At 43.1% G+C, this 17,355-nt stretch overlaps 1 protein-coding gene across 1 annotated transcript in view; it reads right to left on the reverse strand.

Moving 5' to 3' along the window:
* ETFA (electron transfer flavoprotein subunit alpha) overlaps positions 1–17,355 on the reverse strand; it is a 54,758-nt gene that overhangs the window by 2,277 nt on the left and 35,126 nt on the right. The window contains exons 10-11 of the mRNA XM_039858376.1: positions 10,456–10,521; positions 4,037–4,117 (exon numbers count right to left, since the gene is read on the reverse strand). Coding sequence (XP_039714310.1) covers positions 4,037–4,117; positions 10,456–10,521 — 147 coding nt within the window. The remainder of the gene's footprint in view (positions 1–4,036; positions 4,118–10,455; positions 10,522–17,355) is intronic.

Consider the following 17,355-nt stretch of genomic DNA (forward strand, 5'->3'; position numbering starts at 1 on the left):
GGAGGAGGAGGGAGGCAGGGGAGGAAGAAAGAAAAAGGGGCAAGCAGAGATAAACACACAGGTCCCAGACAGTACATGGATTAGAACAACTCTAGTGAACAGCTACGCTGAGGAGAGGTGAGGAGGGTTTAAAAAGACAGGGGGCGTGCCACGTCCGATCAGTGGGAACAGATGTCTCTCCAACGGAGATGGCGCTGGGACAACTAGGTGTCCACATGCGAAAGGATGGAGCTGGACCCTAATCTCGAACCACACACAAAAATTAATTCAAAATAGGTCAAAGACCTAAACGTAAGAGCTAAAACTCTATGATATGACTCTTAGAAGAAACCATAGGGGTAAATCTGTAAGACTTTGGGTTTGGCGATGGATCCTTAGTCTATGACACCAAAAACATTAACAAAAGAAAAAAATGTATAAACCAGGCTTCGACAAAATTAAAAAATTTTTGCATTAAAGGACATTAATAAGAAGCGAAGAGGTAACCTACAAAATGGAAGAAAATATTTGAAAGTCATCTGGTAATGCTTTAATATCCAGAATGTACGAACTCCTACAATTCAACGACAAAAAGATAACTCAACGAAAAAGACAGGCAAAAGGTGTAGATAAACATTTCTCCATACTAATGGCCAATAAGTGCATGAAAAGACACTCAACATCATTAGCCATTAGGCAAATGCAAATCAACCGCAAGGAGATACCGCTTCACACCCACTCGGATGGCCGAAAATAACAAGTGCTGGCGAAGAAATGGAGAAACGGGAACACTTCTGCACTGCTGGTGGGAACGTCACGTGGAGCCGCCGGAGAAGGCAGCTTGGAGGTTCTTCGAAAAGCTAAACTTAGAAGCAGCACATGATGCAGCATTTCCACTCCAGGTCCAGACCCAGAGACACCGAAAGCACGGACGTGCGCAGGTACTTGTAGGCGGATGGATATTCACTGCACTGGACTAGGGGCAGTTTCACATAAATGACATCGAAAACACAAGTTACAAGGAAAAAAAAAAAAGATAAATTGGACTTAATCGAAACTTTAAAGCTTTTGTGCATCAAAGGACATCGTCAAGAAAAGTGACAAGTATCTTCTCCTGTTCTCCACAGAAGATACAGGAGAAGATACTTGCAAGTGATATAGCTGATAAGGGGCTGGTATGCAGAATATGTGAAGAACTCTTACAACTAAACAACAAAAAGACAAATAGCACAATTTTTAAATAGGCCAAGGACCTGAAGCGATACTTCTCCAAAGAAAATATACAAACGGCCAATAAGCACAAAAAGAAATGCTCAGCGTCATTAGCCATCAGGGAAATGCAAGCCAAAACCACAATGAGATGGCATGCCCGCTAGCGTGGCTATGCCGATAACAAGTGTCACCAAGTGTACGGAGAAACGGGCCCTCATACACTCTTGATGGGAATTTCGAATAGGGCAGTCTCTTTGGAAAATAGTCTGGCAGTTCTTCCAAAGGTGACACATGGAGTTATCAAGTGATCCAGCAATTCCACACCTAGGCATATACCCAAACAAGGTGAAAACACGTCTGCACACAAACTTAAACGTGTGCGTTCATGGCGGCATCGTTTACAACAAACAAGAAGTGGAAACGAGCAGAACCTCCACCAACCGGTGAATGGATAAACGAAATGTGCCACATCCAAACATGGATATTATTCAGCAATAAAAAGGAACAGTGTGCTGACGTACGCTCCAATGTGGGTTAGTGAACCCTCAAAACCGTGCTAAGAAGCTGGCCAAGAAAGGTCACCCAGGACATGATTCTATTTACATGAAATGTCCAGGACTGGCAAATCTACAGACACTAAGCAGATCAGTCACTGCCAGGGGCTGTACAGAGTGTGGAACAGGGAGTGACTGCTGACGGTTTGAGCTGCTCCGTGTGACGAAAATGTTCCAGAATGAGATAGTGGCGATGGTGACAGAACTCGGCAAATACCCTAAAAAACCACTGATTGTACATGTTTTAGAAAAACGACAACTGGTCAGGTGGTACCCTGTGTCCTCTCACTCTACCTCCAATTATAACACAGTTGACCCTTGGACAAGGTGGGGCGTCTGGGGCGAAAATCCTGGCACGATTTTTGACTCCGCCAAAACTTAACTACTAATAGCCTCCTGTTGACCGAAAGCCTTATTGATAAGAAACAGCTGAAGAACATATATTTCGTATGTTATATGCGTTACATGCTATATTCTTACAATAAAGTAAGCCAGAGAAAAGAAACTGTCATTAAGCCAATCGTAAAGAAGAGAAAATACATTTACAGTATTTACTGAAGAAAATCCACATTATATATAAGTGGACCCACACAGTTCAAACTAGTGCTGTTCAAAGGTCAACTGTACTTATTGTTTGTTGAGCGCCTCCTATGGACCTGTATGGGAGCAAATACACACAGACAGCAGGCTAATAGTTCACACCAACTGTACCAGGTGCAGTTTAATCTCATTTAGTCTTCATTAAGACCTTGTACAGTAGGTAGTATATTTATATAATTTATGAGGACGTTTACATTTAGAGGGATCAAATAACTTGGCCAGGCCAAGATAATTTAACTAGTATGTGGCCAAGACAGATTATGAAATAAAGCTCTTAATTACTGTACCATATTATTTCCATCATTAATATAATTCCTCCTAAAAGTAAACATAATGTCTTAGTCCAGCCTCTCCATAGTTAAATGGGGGATTCTTACAATGCCAAAAGTAGCTTGAGAATCTCGGCCCGAAAATCAGCTGTCTGGACGCCTTCTGAGGTCCATTTCCACTTTACTGACCCAGGACTGTCACGAGAGCTCTCTGAGCACACCGCCGCTCCCCCTCCCACTTCTCCCCACTTCTGACTCCCTCTTCCTGTCTCCCCACCTCTGTGTCAGACCGGGGGCAGCCCTTAATGCAAGACGCAGAGCGTAGGTGACATCTTTCTACCAAGATGTCCACGGTACGAACATCGCAAATTCCCAGCTGTCTGATACTGCATCCTTTTATCAAGTAAGCCCTGCATGTTGGTTGCAATACACAGTACAGAAGCAGACAGGAAAAATACCTTAAAAGAAACAAAATTACTTATAAACTTATTAAAATATTCTCGAGGAAAAATAAAAGGCAACTACAGTAGATGTCTTCTTGCAAACATGTCAACATGATATATGATTAGGGTTTAGGAAGTGTTTGATTTCACTGTTAAATTAAAAGGCCTTGAGCTCTTTATTGTATCTCACCGGAACTAAATACTTGCTACTTGAACAAAGTCATCCTTGAACAGAAATGCGAAAAGTTTCTCTTTCTATAGTACCTTTTCCTCCTTCGGGGATATCTCAGTGGTCAAATAACTGCCACTATTGTTTGTTCTTACACAGCTGGGCCACGTGACAGGATTCTGGGGTCACTGAACCCCTGCCCTGCATTCTTCCCTAAGCTCGATGCAAGCTCAGGGGAAGGGGGCTTCTCCAGAGCGGGACGGCCGTGCCAACCCCGGCAACAGCCCTTTAGGCTCTGCCTGCGCAACACCAGCAGCTCAGGGAGCATGGACGTCTCCAGAGCCAGCCGTGCTCTCCACGTGCACTCACGAGCACATCGGTGGGCACACGGGGCTGGAAGGCGACGGCCTAAGCCAGACCTCCTGAAAAGCTACGCGTCATGGGCAAGTCTCTAAAGGATGGGATTTACTGTGAATTTCTTTAAGGTGTCCCCGAATATGATTCTAGATTATAATTATCTGAGTCACTCCTCACTGTACACTAACTTCAGCGCATCAGATGCCAAGAGCCACGTGGATATTTTAAAGACACTATAGATCCCTTCAAGGAAAACTTGTAATGCTCCATATAAACATCACGCATTAGGACTTCACTCTAAGTAATTCGAAATTGTGTGTACATATCTTAATATCGACACACAAAGGATACACAAACACACAGTCTCCCTATAAAAGCTTCCTCCCTGACCAGCTCTAAGGGGTTCTTGGATGACAGTTTGGATGACAGCCATCACTAGCAAGGCCAGCTTACCTTGAATAAATCTGCAACTATCCCATAATCTGCCACTTGAAAAATTGGAGCTTCTGGGTCTTTGTTAATTGCCACAATTGTCTGTAAAATAAAAACAAAGAGTTTGGCCTTTATCGAGAAAACATACCACATAAGTTGATTTTTCTATTTTAACTTCCCTAATGACAAACTTGTAGTCTTAATGTCTACCAAATAAGATTAACTTTATTCATTTGTGCCGATACTGTAAATCTAGAACTTGCTGTGTTAGAACAAAGTTATCTCCCACCCCCACCATGAGCCCATCACAGCATTAAAACAGGTTTTAAATCACTGCTTTTTGAAGGTACGTTTTGATTTATAAACCGGTGTTTAATTTCCGACGAGGAACAACCCAGAGGAGAGGACTGCGGGAAGTGCCAGGAATCTGCCCCTCACCTGCACGGCAACTGCACGGGCAGGACCTGCGTGCCCTAACTGTTTGGGGACTTGGAGGCTACTGCGAGCTTGCGACTGCCAGGGAGGCTGCGGGGTAAGCCTCGGCTTCTGGCACAGGGCAGCTGCCCTCCCAGCAATGGTGCACCAGTTCCTGAGGCAGCTGGTACACAACCTGCAGGAGCCAGAGTGGCCAAAAAGGACCCCATCCTCCAACACTGGGGACCTGTGCTTTGATCGATGACTGCTGCTTCTGACCACAGAGGTGTAGACAGAGGAGGGGCTCCTACTGCTACTGCACTGCCCTCCACGAACGCGAGCTCCTCCCCTCCGACTCAAGTTATTTGCAAGGGATTTAAAGGGTCATTTTACTTTTGCTGGCCCCCTTCACTTTCCTCTTTTTCCCCTTTTGGCAGCCAGACTAGGAAATTCAAAAGCAACTGCACATAAGGGGAAATTACTGTGACCACATGTGCCCAGGGAAAGGCGCAGGCTCAGAAAAGCCCAGAGAAGGCGAACTTACACTCCTACCTCAGGTTAATCCTTGGCACAGAGACAGCCTTCGGCCATCAAATAAATAAGAATAAACAAAAACATAACCAAAAACCCCTGGAAAAGGAGGAGAATTTGATTTCCAGTGATACATTATTAGATTCAAATGTCCGGTTTTCAACAACAAAAAATCACAAAGCATACAAAGAAACAGGAAAAAAATACAGTCCATTCAAAAAAAATAAAACAGAAACTGTCCCTAAAAAAAAGACTGATGGCAGATCTAATTAGACAAAGACTTTGAAACAACCATCTCAAAGAACTAAAGGAAAATGTGGAGAAAGTCAAGAAAATGATGTATGAACAAAACAAATATCAAGAAAGAGAAAGAAAACCTGAAAAGAACCCATAAAGAAATTCTAGAGCTGAAAAATACAATAATTGAAATGAAAAATTCACTAGAGGGATTCAAAGGCAGATTTGAGCAGGTAGAAGAATGAATCAGCAAACTTTAAGACAGCACCATTGAAATGATCAACTCTGAAGCACAGAAAGAAAAACATTAAAGAAAAGTGAACACATATTAAGAGACCTGTGGGCAACCATTAAACAGACTAAAAGACATGTCTGGGAGTCCTAGGGCGAAAAAAAAGGAGAAAGAGAGAATATGTGATGAAATAATGGCTAAAAACTTCACAAATTTAATGAAAGATGTGAATATAAACATCCAAGAAGCTCAACGAATGCCCAAAAAGATGAACTCAGAGACTCACAGTGAGACACATTATAATTGAACTTTTGAAAGCCAAAGATAGAGAATCTTGAAAAACAGAAGTGACTCATCACATACAAGGAATCCTCAATAAGATCACCAGCAGCTTCTCATCAGAAATGGGGGGCCAGAAGGCAGTGAGCTCATATATTCAGAGTGCTAAAAGAAAAAAAAAACTGTTGACCAAGAATCCTGTAACTATCAAAACTGTCCTTCCAATGAGTTTTGCAGAAATGTAAAAACCCATCACCCCTCCTAAAATTCATAAGAAATCTCAAGAAACCCAGAATAGCTAACACAACTTAGATGTCATTGCTACCCAAAGCAATCTACAGATTCCTTGCAACCCTGTTAGAATCTCAAGGGACCTCAAACAGTTAAAACGACCTTTAAAAAGAGCCAAGCTGGAGGACGTGCACTTCCTGGTTTTAAAACTTACTCCAGAGCTCATCAAAACACTGTGGTACTGGCACGAAGGCAGACACGTAAAGCACCGGAACGGAACAGAGAGCCCAGAAATAAACCCTCGCATGTATGGTCAAGTGATTTTTGACAACTGTGCCAAGACCTAAATGTTAAGACTGAAAACTATTAAACTCTTAGAAAAAAACGGCAAATCTTCACAATATTGGATTTGGCAGTGATTTCTTAGATATGACACCAGAGGCACAGGCAATAAAAGAAAAAGACAAATTAGACCCCATGAAACAATGTTTAATTTGTGCATCAGAAGACACTATCGATAGAGTAAAGCAGCAATCCAGAGAAGGGGAGAAAATATTTGCAAATCACGTATCTGATAAGGGATTATGACATCCAGAAACTGTGGAAAACTCCTGAAACTCAACAGCAACAAAGAGATCAACCTGATTAAAAGAATGGCAAAATACCTGAATACACATTTCTCCAAAGAAGACACACTAATGGCCAATAAGCACATGAAAAGATGCTCAACATCACTGAGGATTAGGGAAATGCAAGTCAAAACTACAATGAGATAACTAACACCTCACACCCATTAGGAGGGTTACCATCAAAAAAAACAAACAAGATCAGAAAACAAGTGCTGGTGGGGACGTGGAGAAACCGGAACCCTTGTGCACTGTTGGTGAGAATATCAAATGGTCCAGCTGCCAAGGAAACCGTGGCAGTTCCTAAAAAAATTAAAAACAGAATAACCACATGACCCAACAATTCCACTTCTGGGTATATGGCACGAAGAATTGAAAGCTGGGTCTCGAAGAGATATTCGGACACCCATGTTCATAGCAGTGTCATTCACAGTAGCCAAAAGGGGAAGCGACCCAAGAGGCCATCAGCGGATGAGCGGATAAACAAACGTGGTCTACCCATACGATGGAACGTTACTAGGCCTCGAAAAGAAAGGAAATTCTGACACATGCTACGACGTGGATGAACCCTGAGGACACTATGCCACGTGAAATAAGCCAGTCACCAAAAGACGAAAACTTACACGAGGTCCCTAGAGGAGTCAAACCATAAAGACCACGTAGAACGGTGCTTGCCGGGGGGAAGGGGAGTGGGAGTTGGTGTTTAATGGGTACAGAGTTACAGTTTTATAAGGTGAATTCTGGAGGTAAATGGTGGTGATGGTTGTAAAACATTATGAATGTACTTAGTATCATTGTGTATGGTATACGATGTGTATACAATTTTTAATTACATGGCTAAAAATGGTTACGATAGTAAATTTTATGTGTATTTTACTAGAAAAAAAATTTTAAGTGGAATATATTAAAAAGTTGACTATTACTGTATATAAATTATACCTCAATAACCTCACTTAAAACAAGCAAAATATAACTGGCAAGTTCTGCAGGTGATTCAAAAATTTTACCTGTACTGAATAAAGCCCATGGATGGAAAATTGAGTAACTTATTTTATATATTTCGTGTGCTTTGTTCAATAAGATAGTTAGAAGTCTACTTTATCGATCACAAGATATTTATTATTACAGTCACTCCTCAGCTTATTTCCCTTATAAAATGATTAACGTTTTCTATTAACAACACATAAATTTAAACTTGTGATTACAAATGTTAAATTTCAATTGAAAAAAAGCTGTATCAAATCCATGCCCTAATTCTTATCTTTTGCAGCTCAAACAATTTATCCTCCATATAAAGCATTCCGTTTAGTATTTTAAAATTATTATCTTGGGTCTACTGTGACAATGTAAAAGTTAACTATCTAATCAGCCTGTTTGTAAAGGAGGACTTTAAGATAAAAAAGTTCATTCCTATGTATGCAGCAAATGCATGTAATAAAACAAATTAATCACTAAATCTCCTATAAAAAGTACCAAAAGTTCCTCTTATGTCCTATAAATTTTTTAAATGTGAAAGGTTATAATGACAGATCGGTGACAGATTAAGGAGAAATACTAAAAAAGGTGCTGTGTTTACCATTTACGCTTTTATTAACAACACATTTATCTATTACAAATAATTTGGTATTTTCTATAGATGGCCTCTAGAATCACTGTAATTAAAGTAAAATTAGAGTCTTGACTCTAATGTAGTATTATTTTATAGACAGATTATTATAATGCAAGTCTCTAAAAGCAAAATTAAGTGTCAAACTGCCTATTACTTTATTTCATGAAAACGGCTGGAACACGTTTTAAAAGTATTTTGATATAGTCATATCTTTTGATACAGGCCCCATGACATATGTGTCATTCCACCACAGGGCCCTGAGGAGGCCCCTGGGCGATGGGCATAACTTCCTGGAGCACCCGGGGTGGAGCAAAGCAGAGCCCGGGGGACCACCCAGCCAGAGAAACGTGCCATGTGCACTGGAAGGTGTGTGCTCAGAGAGAGTCAACAATGGTTTCCACCTGAGCCTCACACGCAAAGTCACAAGGACAAACGTTCTGAATCCCAGGCTGGATTCACATGGAGGTGCTTCTTTCCTGGGCGTATGTAGCCTGTTTCACTGCTGCTGGCAGAGATTTATTTAATTAATGATGGGTAACAATTTCCCTGGAGGCCACCAAGTTAAACATCCGACAGTTCATCATGTGAAAGCTTTTTCATCCCACTATATGAAAGTTATTTTTAAAGAAACAGCATGTGACTGTGGGCAAGGAACTACTAAAGTATTTACAAAAAAGGACCTGGGCTGGTTACAGTTTTTCAGATTACTAAAGAATATTCCTGAACTACCGACTGTAAACATGATAAATCCTGCTTGCACTCGAACTCTCTTCATATCCTTCTAAATCCACGCTCTTCTTGATGACAGAGCTGTTAGGGCACAGACGGTATTCGACCCTATCAGTATGTAAATAGTCCAAAAAGTACTTTCATTACACTGACTTGCTTACTATAACAATTGCATCTCATAGTCTTTCGACTTCAATTAAAAGGGCAGCTAGTAGGCCATGCAACCATCAGATTTAAACCAATCACTCTAAAATCCCGTTTTAAAGCTTAACAGAAATTATAACCAGAGACTGCCGTATCTCCCGCACAAGACAGGGATGATGACAGGGGCTGTGTGTCTTTTTCTTTTAAGCAACCCCCGGAGGTAGTACAAGCACGGGCTGAACAGACGTTTGCTGACTGCGTGGACGCAGTCTCGGCTCCAGCTTGTTCTTGTGAACTGCTGCCGAGCACTGGTCCCCTTGCTTCGGCTGCCCCTTTCTCGCTTTGGCGTCTACTCTCCAGCCCACCTGCCCCCCCACCAGGCCCTGCCGGCACGGAACAAGAACGTTCACCGGCGTCTTCTCGGGATCCTTAGAGATGCAGAATTCTACAAATGTATCAACTGGCCTGGCTAAAAATATTTTTTAAGGCTGCTGCTGTTGGAGTGGGATTTTTTTTTTTTCCTTCTAATGCAGAAATCACATTTTCCCCATTGGCACTGCTGTTTTCAGTAAAGAAACCTGCCGTCCAACTGTGAAATCTGACTGGTTTGAGGCCAATTCATTTAGAGGTTACAAGGAGGTGGGTGCATGCATTTTTTTCAAGTTAGAAGTTAAACCTGTTAAAAGTTTTATTACCTTTTACATCAACTTTCCATCAAAATGGATAAAAAGCAGGGACATCAAAAGCATCTCCGACTTTATGAAAGACTAAGTTCTTCATTCTAACTGTGTACACTGTCATGCGTGAATTAACGTGTCAGATTCTGAAATCTATTTTCACAGAGTCATTGCACAGGACTCCAAGAGACAGTCCGAGCAGCAGCTTAAAATTAAGTGTTTCTTCTGTATACTGTTATTTTTGAAAATTACTGAGGTGTGAAGAATGAAGATGCTCCAACCCAAACCGTGTCAGTCACACTTCAGTAATGAGCCAAAAAGAGGGCCTTTCTGACGCATGAGGGTAGGACTGCTGGGGGGACCAGGGTGAAGCGGACAGAGGACCAGGGGTCGGAGCCTCACCAAGTTGTCTTCACACCACGTGTGCTCGTCACAGACTGTCAGAGCGACCTCAGAGATCACCGTCCACCCCTGCTTTTGGCAGACGAGGGACTGAGAGGCAAACAAGACAGGCCCTGCAGCGTGCTGGAGGGCGGGCGGGGCCACAGGACTGCCTCAGCTAGAAGGCTGAGCCTTAAGGCAGCGAATGTGATGGGTTTCTTCCAGTTCTCAGATCTGTGAGAAAGTGAATGGCTCAACTATACACACTACTTCTGTGGAAACATACAGTGAAACCCAAATTTTAAACACAAAAGTTTCTCCTCTTGGCATCATTATTATTGTCTAGTTACCTTGCTGTCTTTCATCCCGGCTAAATGTTGGATGGCTCCAGATATTCCTACAGCAATATAAAGTTCCTGAAAGTAAAAGAGACCATATCATTAATATGGATTTATATTATATTACATTATAAATACCTTGCAAAGTATTTGCTATTAGCAATTCATGTCTCAGACAAAAATACTTGAAATAAAATAGATGCAAGAAGTATTATTTCAATCTTGCCCTCCTCCTTCCCTGACCCCTAAGCCGTGGCCGGCTTCCTCTCCAAATGCCCACAGTCACGGAGGTGTACCAGGCCTGCGGGTGGTGAGCCTTCGAGCGCTCACTACTGTCAACGACTCCGCCAAGCACACCACAGCGACTGTCCCACTTAACCTCACAACTCCATGTCAGGTGGCACTTTTTGTCTGTGCTACTCGTTCAGCTATCACACTTCAACTCATCGCTGTATATATCCATGTGCAACATACACACATTGTATATGAACAAAGACTCACTCATATTAAAATATATTTTGACTTAGCTGTCTACCTTCTCATAAAAGCATATTTGTCTAAATGGTCATCAAGATATATTTAACTTCCTATTTAGAAGATTTGCAGGTAACTTTGATTGATATTTTTAGCATTATTTCCGTTCATTCTGAGTAGCATTTCTTTGATGAAAAGACATTCGTTAAATTGTTAATCAAAATATACTTACTAAATCTCACATTCAGGAAAACCAGGCTAACAAGTTCTAATGTAAAGATTTTTAACGCAAGTTATTTAGACAGAGAGAAACTGTCTCACTGACCACTCCCTAAGTCATCCTTGAGGCAGACATTGGGAAGGATCAATAGTCTGTAATGAGCCCTCTGACATGCATGTCTACATTAAAATTCAAGAAGCCTAAAAGCCTCTCTGTCTGCATCATAAAATGCTAATAAAAACCTGAAGTTGATTCACTTTGGCAGAAAACATCTACATAACTATAAATGAAATTTACTTTAACCTGCCCCTGAAATGAATCCCACTGACTTCACCCATAAACGTCACTGAGGAAATAACAGATTCTGGGCCAACACAAACCAAGGCAGGTGGTTCCAGGGCCTTTCCTGCCTTTCTGACCAGCACGAACCGTCCAAAGAGGTCCGCATGACCAACAGGACCTGATCTACTATCTTGCAAACCTGGTTCGCTGAAGACAAAAGCACCGAGAAACAGCTGGGCACAGGCCTGGTCTCTGGCTGCTTTCTGAGATCTGACTGCTTGCCTGTGTGTCATAGCTGCTTTCTTCCCTTTTAAAGAACGCATATGGGCATTAGACTAATACTGCAGGGTGCTTCCTCACGGTTCAGAAAGCACTTCTGCATTTCAATAGTAACACTGTGACCCAAACTGCACAGATGCCAATTTATGCAGCATTCCAGACCCCGCATCACTGCAGAACAAGGCGATCTCCACCCTGAGGCAGTCTCCTTCCAAATCAGATAGTGAGTGTGTAAGATAATTCGGAGAGAAGACGAGAGTCACGTTGATGGAAAGAACGGCAATAAGGGTTCGAAAGGCGGGGGGACTGGAGAAGAGGGTGCGCACTGCAGGAAAGAGGGCAGTGCTGGAGGTCGGGCCTGGCAGCCTCGGCGAAGGGCAGAGCCCGGGAGTGCACGGGCCAGGCCAGCCTGTGGCCGCTGGCAGCGCAGGTGCCCTGCAATTCCAGACGGGGGCCGCTGGGAAGAAGCGACGCCACTGCCCGGTCAGCGGACCAGGGGTTGTTTTGAAGCGAAGGGGCAGCACTTCACATAAAGGAGGACTGGCAGAAAAGAGCGCAATCCCGCCTCCTTTGCCAAAATCGGAGAAAGGCTGTAGCTACAGACTCGCCCACGGCACGAGGGGCAGAGGCCTCGCTGCCGCCCTGCACGGCCGCAGGGTCTGCCGTGGCTGAGCAGGCCGGCTCGAGGAGCGCGCGCCTGCGGCCGAGACCCCGCTCTGGACTCTCGCTGCCTCGGCTGGACTCCCAGCGCAGCCACCTGGCAGACACGTGCCTGTGGCCAGTTCTCTGACCTCTCTCTGCCTCTGCCTGCCTGTCTGCAAAACCGGGGTGAGGAGCCCCAGCCCCACAGCTTCCTGTGAGCCTCCAGTCCTTACTGCAGACTGGTTTCCCGGGACCCTGGGTGCCACCCACGACTTGAGGTTCGCTCGCCTCCTGGCTGTCTGACCCCCGCAGCGGTCTCGGAGCCAGCGTGCAGCTGCACGACTGTGAAGGCGCGTCACTCGTACCAGTCGTTAGAGATCTGCCTTTTTATGACAACTTCCCAACAGAAGGCAGTGAAGTAACGTGAGACGGGGTACTTTCTCCCTGATTCGTACCGTACCGGAGGGCTGTGTGGTCCAGGTAGAGTGTGGCGCAGCCGAATCCCTGTGGCGCCGATGCTGCGACTCTGTAAGTGGCCGCAACAGGAGAGCGCCGAGCAGCAGTGCTTACCCGAGGCTTTGCTGTTCTCGACACTGTCATCGGACTGAAGCTCAGTCTAACAACAGAGCTTAAGGTCGGATCATAAAAACCCGGAATCCAAGAGAGAAGACACTCAAGAGTGGGACAGCGCGCCAGCGAGAAGAGCAAAGGCCGGCGATGCAGGAGGCAGATGAGGGACGAGGCCCTCCCGCCGAAGTCACTCCCCACCCGCTGCCAAGCAGGAGCCCACTTCTGCAGCGCACCCCGTCTGCTCCTGCTGCCTTAGTCCTCCAGACAAAGCGAGCTATTAAAAGCAGGTTTTACTGGTCCCCGCTTGATAACAAACCTGCGTGTCTGAGAAACAGAAAGGTGACTAGAATGAAATCTTAAACCTTTTCGAGAAATCTAACCAATGTGTGGAATCGACACGGTCAGAGTATTCTTGGGTGCATGACTTGCGTTCTGGCCGTGTTCTTCAAAAAGAAAGAACAAGCACTCGCTTCCTCTGACCTTGTGCAATTCCAAGAGGTGGAATTCCAAGAGGTGTTAATGTGAGTCTTCTCCGGAGCACTGAAGGCAGAAGCTAGGAGAAAGCTGACTTGGACCCGCAGGCTATGACTGCTGCCTAACGCTGTTGTTAATCCAAAAGACATACGTGATATAAATATGTGAGCCACGTATGTAGTTTAGAATTTTCCATTAACAGCATTAAAGTCAAAAGAAACAGGTGAAACTAACTTTAATAACATTATCTTGATTTACCTAGCCACATTTCAAGTGCCCCACAGCCACATGTGGCTTAGTGGCCTCCAGGGTGGACGGCACGGATCCAAGCCAATTTCAGAACAAGCTAAGGAAGAGCCTCTGGTAAGTTCCATGGGAGCTGTGGAGCATGGTCCGACGGGAGACACAGAGGCAGAATGACACGAGTCTCCTGTGTCTGCTTTGCTTGTAACCGGTTCAGAATGAGTTCATTTATGGGTTGTTTTAAACTCTGCGAGAGAACCATACAGCAAAGTCGGCAGTGTAACAATGCCGAGGACGAGCACGAGCGACAGCAAGATCAAACGAGAGTCACAAAGGTTCAGGCAGTGTGGACCACAGTAAGAAAGCCAAAAGCAGTTGACAACTACTGGCTTAATACAGTTAAGTTGACACTCAAAAAGAAACTATCAAATTTTGTTCTCTAGTAAGTTATATTTTTTCTTAAGACTCTAGAAGAACCTGAAAAATCTATCCTTAAAAACTTACACTCTCAGGGAAAAAAAGAAATACCCAGATAATCTGAGTTGAATACATTAAAACTAAAAAATACTTGGAACAAAACACCAAAAAAGAGTACTGTGGTCCCTGTTTACCCACGATTTTGCTTTCCATGGTTTCGGTTACCCACAGTCGCCTGCGGTCCAAAAATATTAAATGGAAAATTCCAGAAACAATTCGTGATATTTTTCTAGATTTAAAAATTAATGCCTAGTCAGCATGCAGTATTACATTAGTTTCGGGTGTACCACACGGTGGTTCGACATCTGTGCACCTTACAAAACGACCACAAGTCTAGTCCCTCCTGTCACCGTGCAGTCGCTGTAACGTTCGCGCCCATGTTCCCGATGCTGCACGTCACATCCCTGTGGCTAATGTACTTTATAACTGGAAATCTGCACCTCTGAACCCCCTTCGCCTTTCATTCACAAATTTTAAACTGCCCACTGTTCTGAGCAGCAGAACTCTCGTGCCATCCGGCACTGCCCGGCCTGGGATGTGAATCATCCCCTGGACCAGCGTCTCCAAGCTGCATGCATGGCCCATCCGTTAGTCACTTAGTAGCTGTCCTGATTACCAGATCGACTGCTGTGGTGTCACTGAGGGTCTTGGAACGTTTCCCTCACAGACGAGAGGAGAGCACTGTATAAAACAGAACCTGTGGGAGGCAGCTAAGATGATACTTAGAAAATTATTTATAACCTTAAAAATATTCATCTTAGAAAAGGATAGAAAATGAATGAGCTAAGATCTCAACTCAAGAAAGCTGAAAATGAGCAAGTATAAGAAACCATTTACTCACTCACTATTATAAATAAGATCAGAGAGAGATGGGTTCATATCCTGACTCTCCCACTTACCTACCGTCTGTGTTCTTGGGAGAGGTACTTGACCTCTCGAGGGCTCAACTTCCTCGTGCGTACAATGGAGATAAATACCCATAGCTAAGAGGACTGGTGTGATTATGAAATAACGCCATGTATGTGAAAAGTTCAAAATGTTACCTATTACTATTAATGCTATTATTATTATTCCTAAATGATTAGTAAATCTTCAAACCAAAAGGCATATCAGGACAACCAACTACCATATGACTTTTGAGTAACGGTAATTATTATTATCTCAAAGAAAGTTGTTATTAACTTGATACAATTCTCCTAGGGTAATATATTGGGAAAACTTCTTTTCACTGAAACCTGTTAGTTTTTTTTTTCATTTAGTAAGCTATAAAGTCAGAATTTCTGTCCAACTTCCTAGACAGTGCTGGCTGGTCTAGGACGCCGGGGTGAACTTCTTTACAAGGTTTTAACACAATCTTCATACAGGGATACAAATCCAAGATACAGGTACCAAGACATATCAAATTGGCCACATAAAAAAATATAGATGAAGCTGAAATTACATGAGTTTATGATACAAACTCATATGCTGATCTTTTCTCTAGAATTGGAACAGTATTCTGGCTGCAGAAACTTCAGATCTGCTTTACTTTAATCAAAGTAGAAAGGAAAGATTTAAACATTTATTTTTTTATTTACATGAAATATGAATATGAGTGGAGTGGTTAAATCTGGAGCTTTCAGAGCAGAAAAGCCAAGTCAATATTGCTTCATCTCTTTAAAAATAAGATTTAAAATTTCTTTTCTACCAACAGTCTCTCTTTCTAGATAGAGTTGGAGAAGGAACATAGAAAACTACATTGCTTCAAAGATAAAAACGTAAGGAGACAGCATATAAGTAATTCTAGCTAGAGTTCAGAGATCCAATGCTATGCTCTCAGAAAACAATACCACTTACTGCCCAGACAGGACAAACTTTCTACAGAATGGCCACCTCTCTCTCGATCTTCACTCTGAAGGGTGCAGATACACATCCTTAAAACGGCATCTGTTCCAGGAACACGCGCGCAGGACAAATGCCAGATTGGGAGAGTTAAGTGGAATTTATGCAAATAATGAATGTCTTTCTGAGAAGCTGATTAACCAAACTATATCTTCTAATTACTGCAAGCCTCCTGTGCATCAATATTGCTATATTTAATCCTGTTGCTCACTTAAAAGGCCAAACTATTTCTTCTGTTTGCCAAAATGTGTTCAAGTCTCCTCTTTTTGGAAGAGGCCCCAAAATGCAAAGCACAGCGATCTCGCAAACAACTCCCTGACTGCATTACAAAAATCCTCGGGCAGGACTGTGGCCGAATTTTTTCACGAACAGAGCCCATCTTGGTCTGAAGCTGACAGTATGTCCACCCATCAGACAGTGCTCTGTACTAGGAGAGCTCAGCTTGTCACGATTCAACACAGCGTACTAATCATCACAGTGACATGGACTGTCTCTGATATGCCAATAACCATGCTGTACTTTGCTACATACTTGATGCTGATTACGATGATAACTCTACGGCATGGAAACTGCTGCCATTTCACGGAAGAGAAAGCACAGGCTCAGGCAGGCTGGGGGAGCTGCTCAAGGGTACATCGCCTAGTAAAAGGCAAAGTTCTTAATCCAAGTTTTTTTATTTTAAATTCAAAGCTTTTTATATCACAATAACAAGACTGTGACAGTAGTAGTAATATGCTTTAACTGAAATGACTAGTCTATTAAAAGTCTAGTAAATATACTTTTCTTAGAGGAAAAAAGAACAGTAAAACAAGATGAGATGAGATGAACAGCTAACTTATATAGTTTATCTATATAAAAGTTTCATCAGTTCTGGCTAGCACTAGTTTTTATCCCACGTATCGGTATCAGTAAAAGTATCAGCCAGTAGATGAGCTCTGGGTTCCTTAACCTGAATAGAAACATAAGCTGTGCCCTTCAGATTTCCGTCTCTGGGGGCCACTCGCATGTCCACTGGAATGCTCCACGCACACACGCTAGCTACAAGGCCATCACAAAGACTGACTCAGAGAAGGCAAGACTTGGAAATTATTTCCCATTTCTTGTTGTCGACATTTCATGTATGTGCCTGGACTGAAAACTAGCTAACGCTTTCGGATAACAACTTTGACCTGGCTTTCAATGAAGTCAATATCTTGTTCCAAATAACTATTGATGAGAAAGGTCGAAAAGCAAAGGCAGGAAACTCTTTTAGAAGAAAAAGCAGCAGTCGTCACCTACCCTCTGGAAGTTCACACTTGAACATCCCGAGGCTGAGTGGATGGACTTGGTGCTCATTAGGTACAGAATATATAGCCTAGAATTTTTAGTCG

The sequence above is a fragment of the Pteropus medius genome, unplaced genomic scaffold (assembly GCF_902729225.1).
Source record: "Pteropus medius unplaced genomic scaffold, Ma_sr-lr_union100, whole genome shotgun sequence".
In the NCBI taxonomy this organism is placed as follows: domain Eukaryota; kingdom Metazoa; phylum Chordata; class Mammalia; order Chiroptera; family Pteropodidae; genus Pteropus; species Pteropus medius.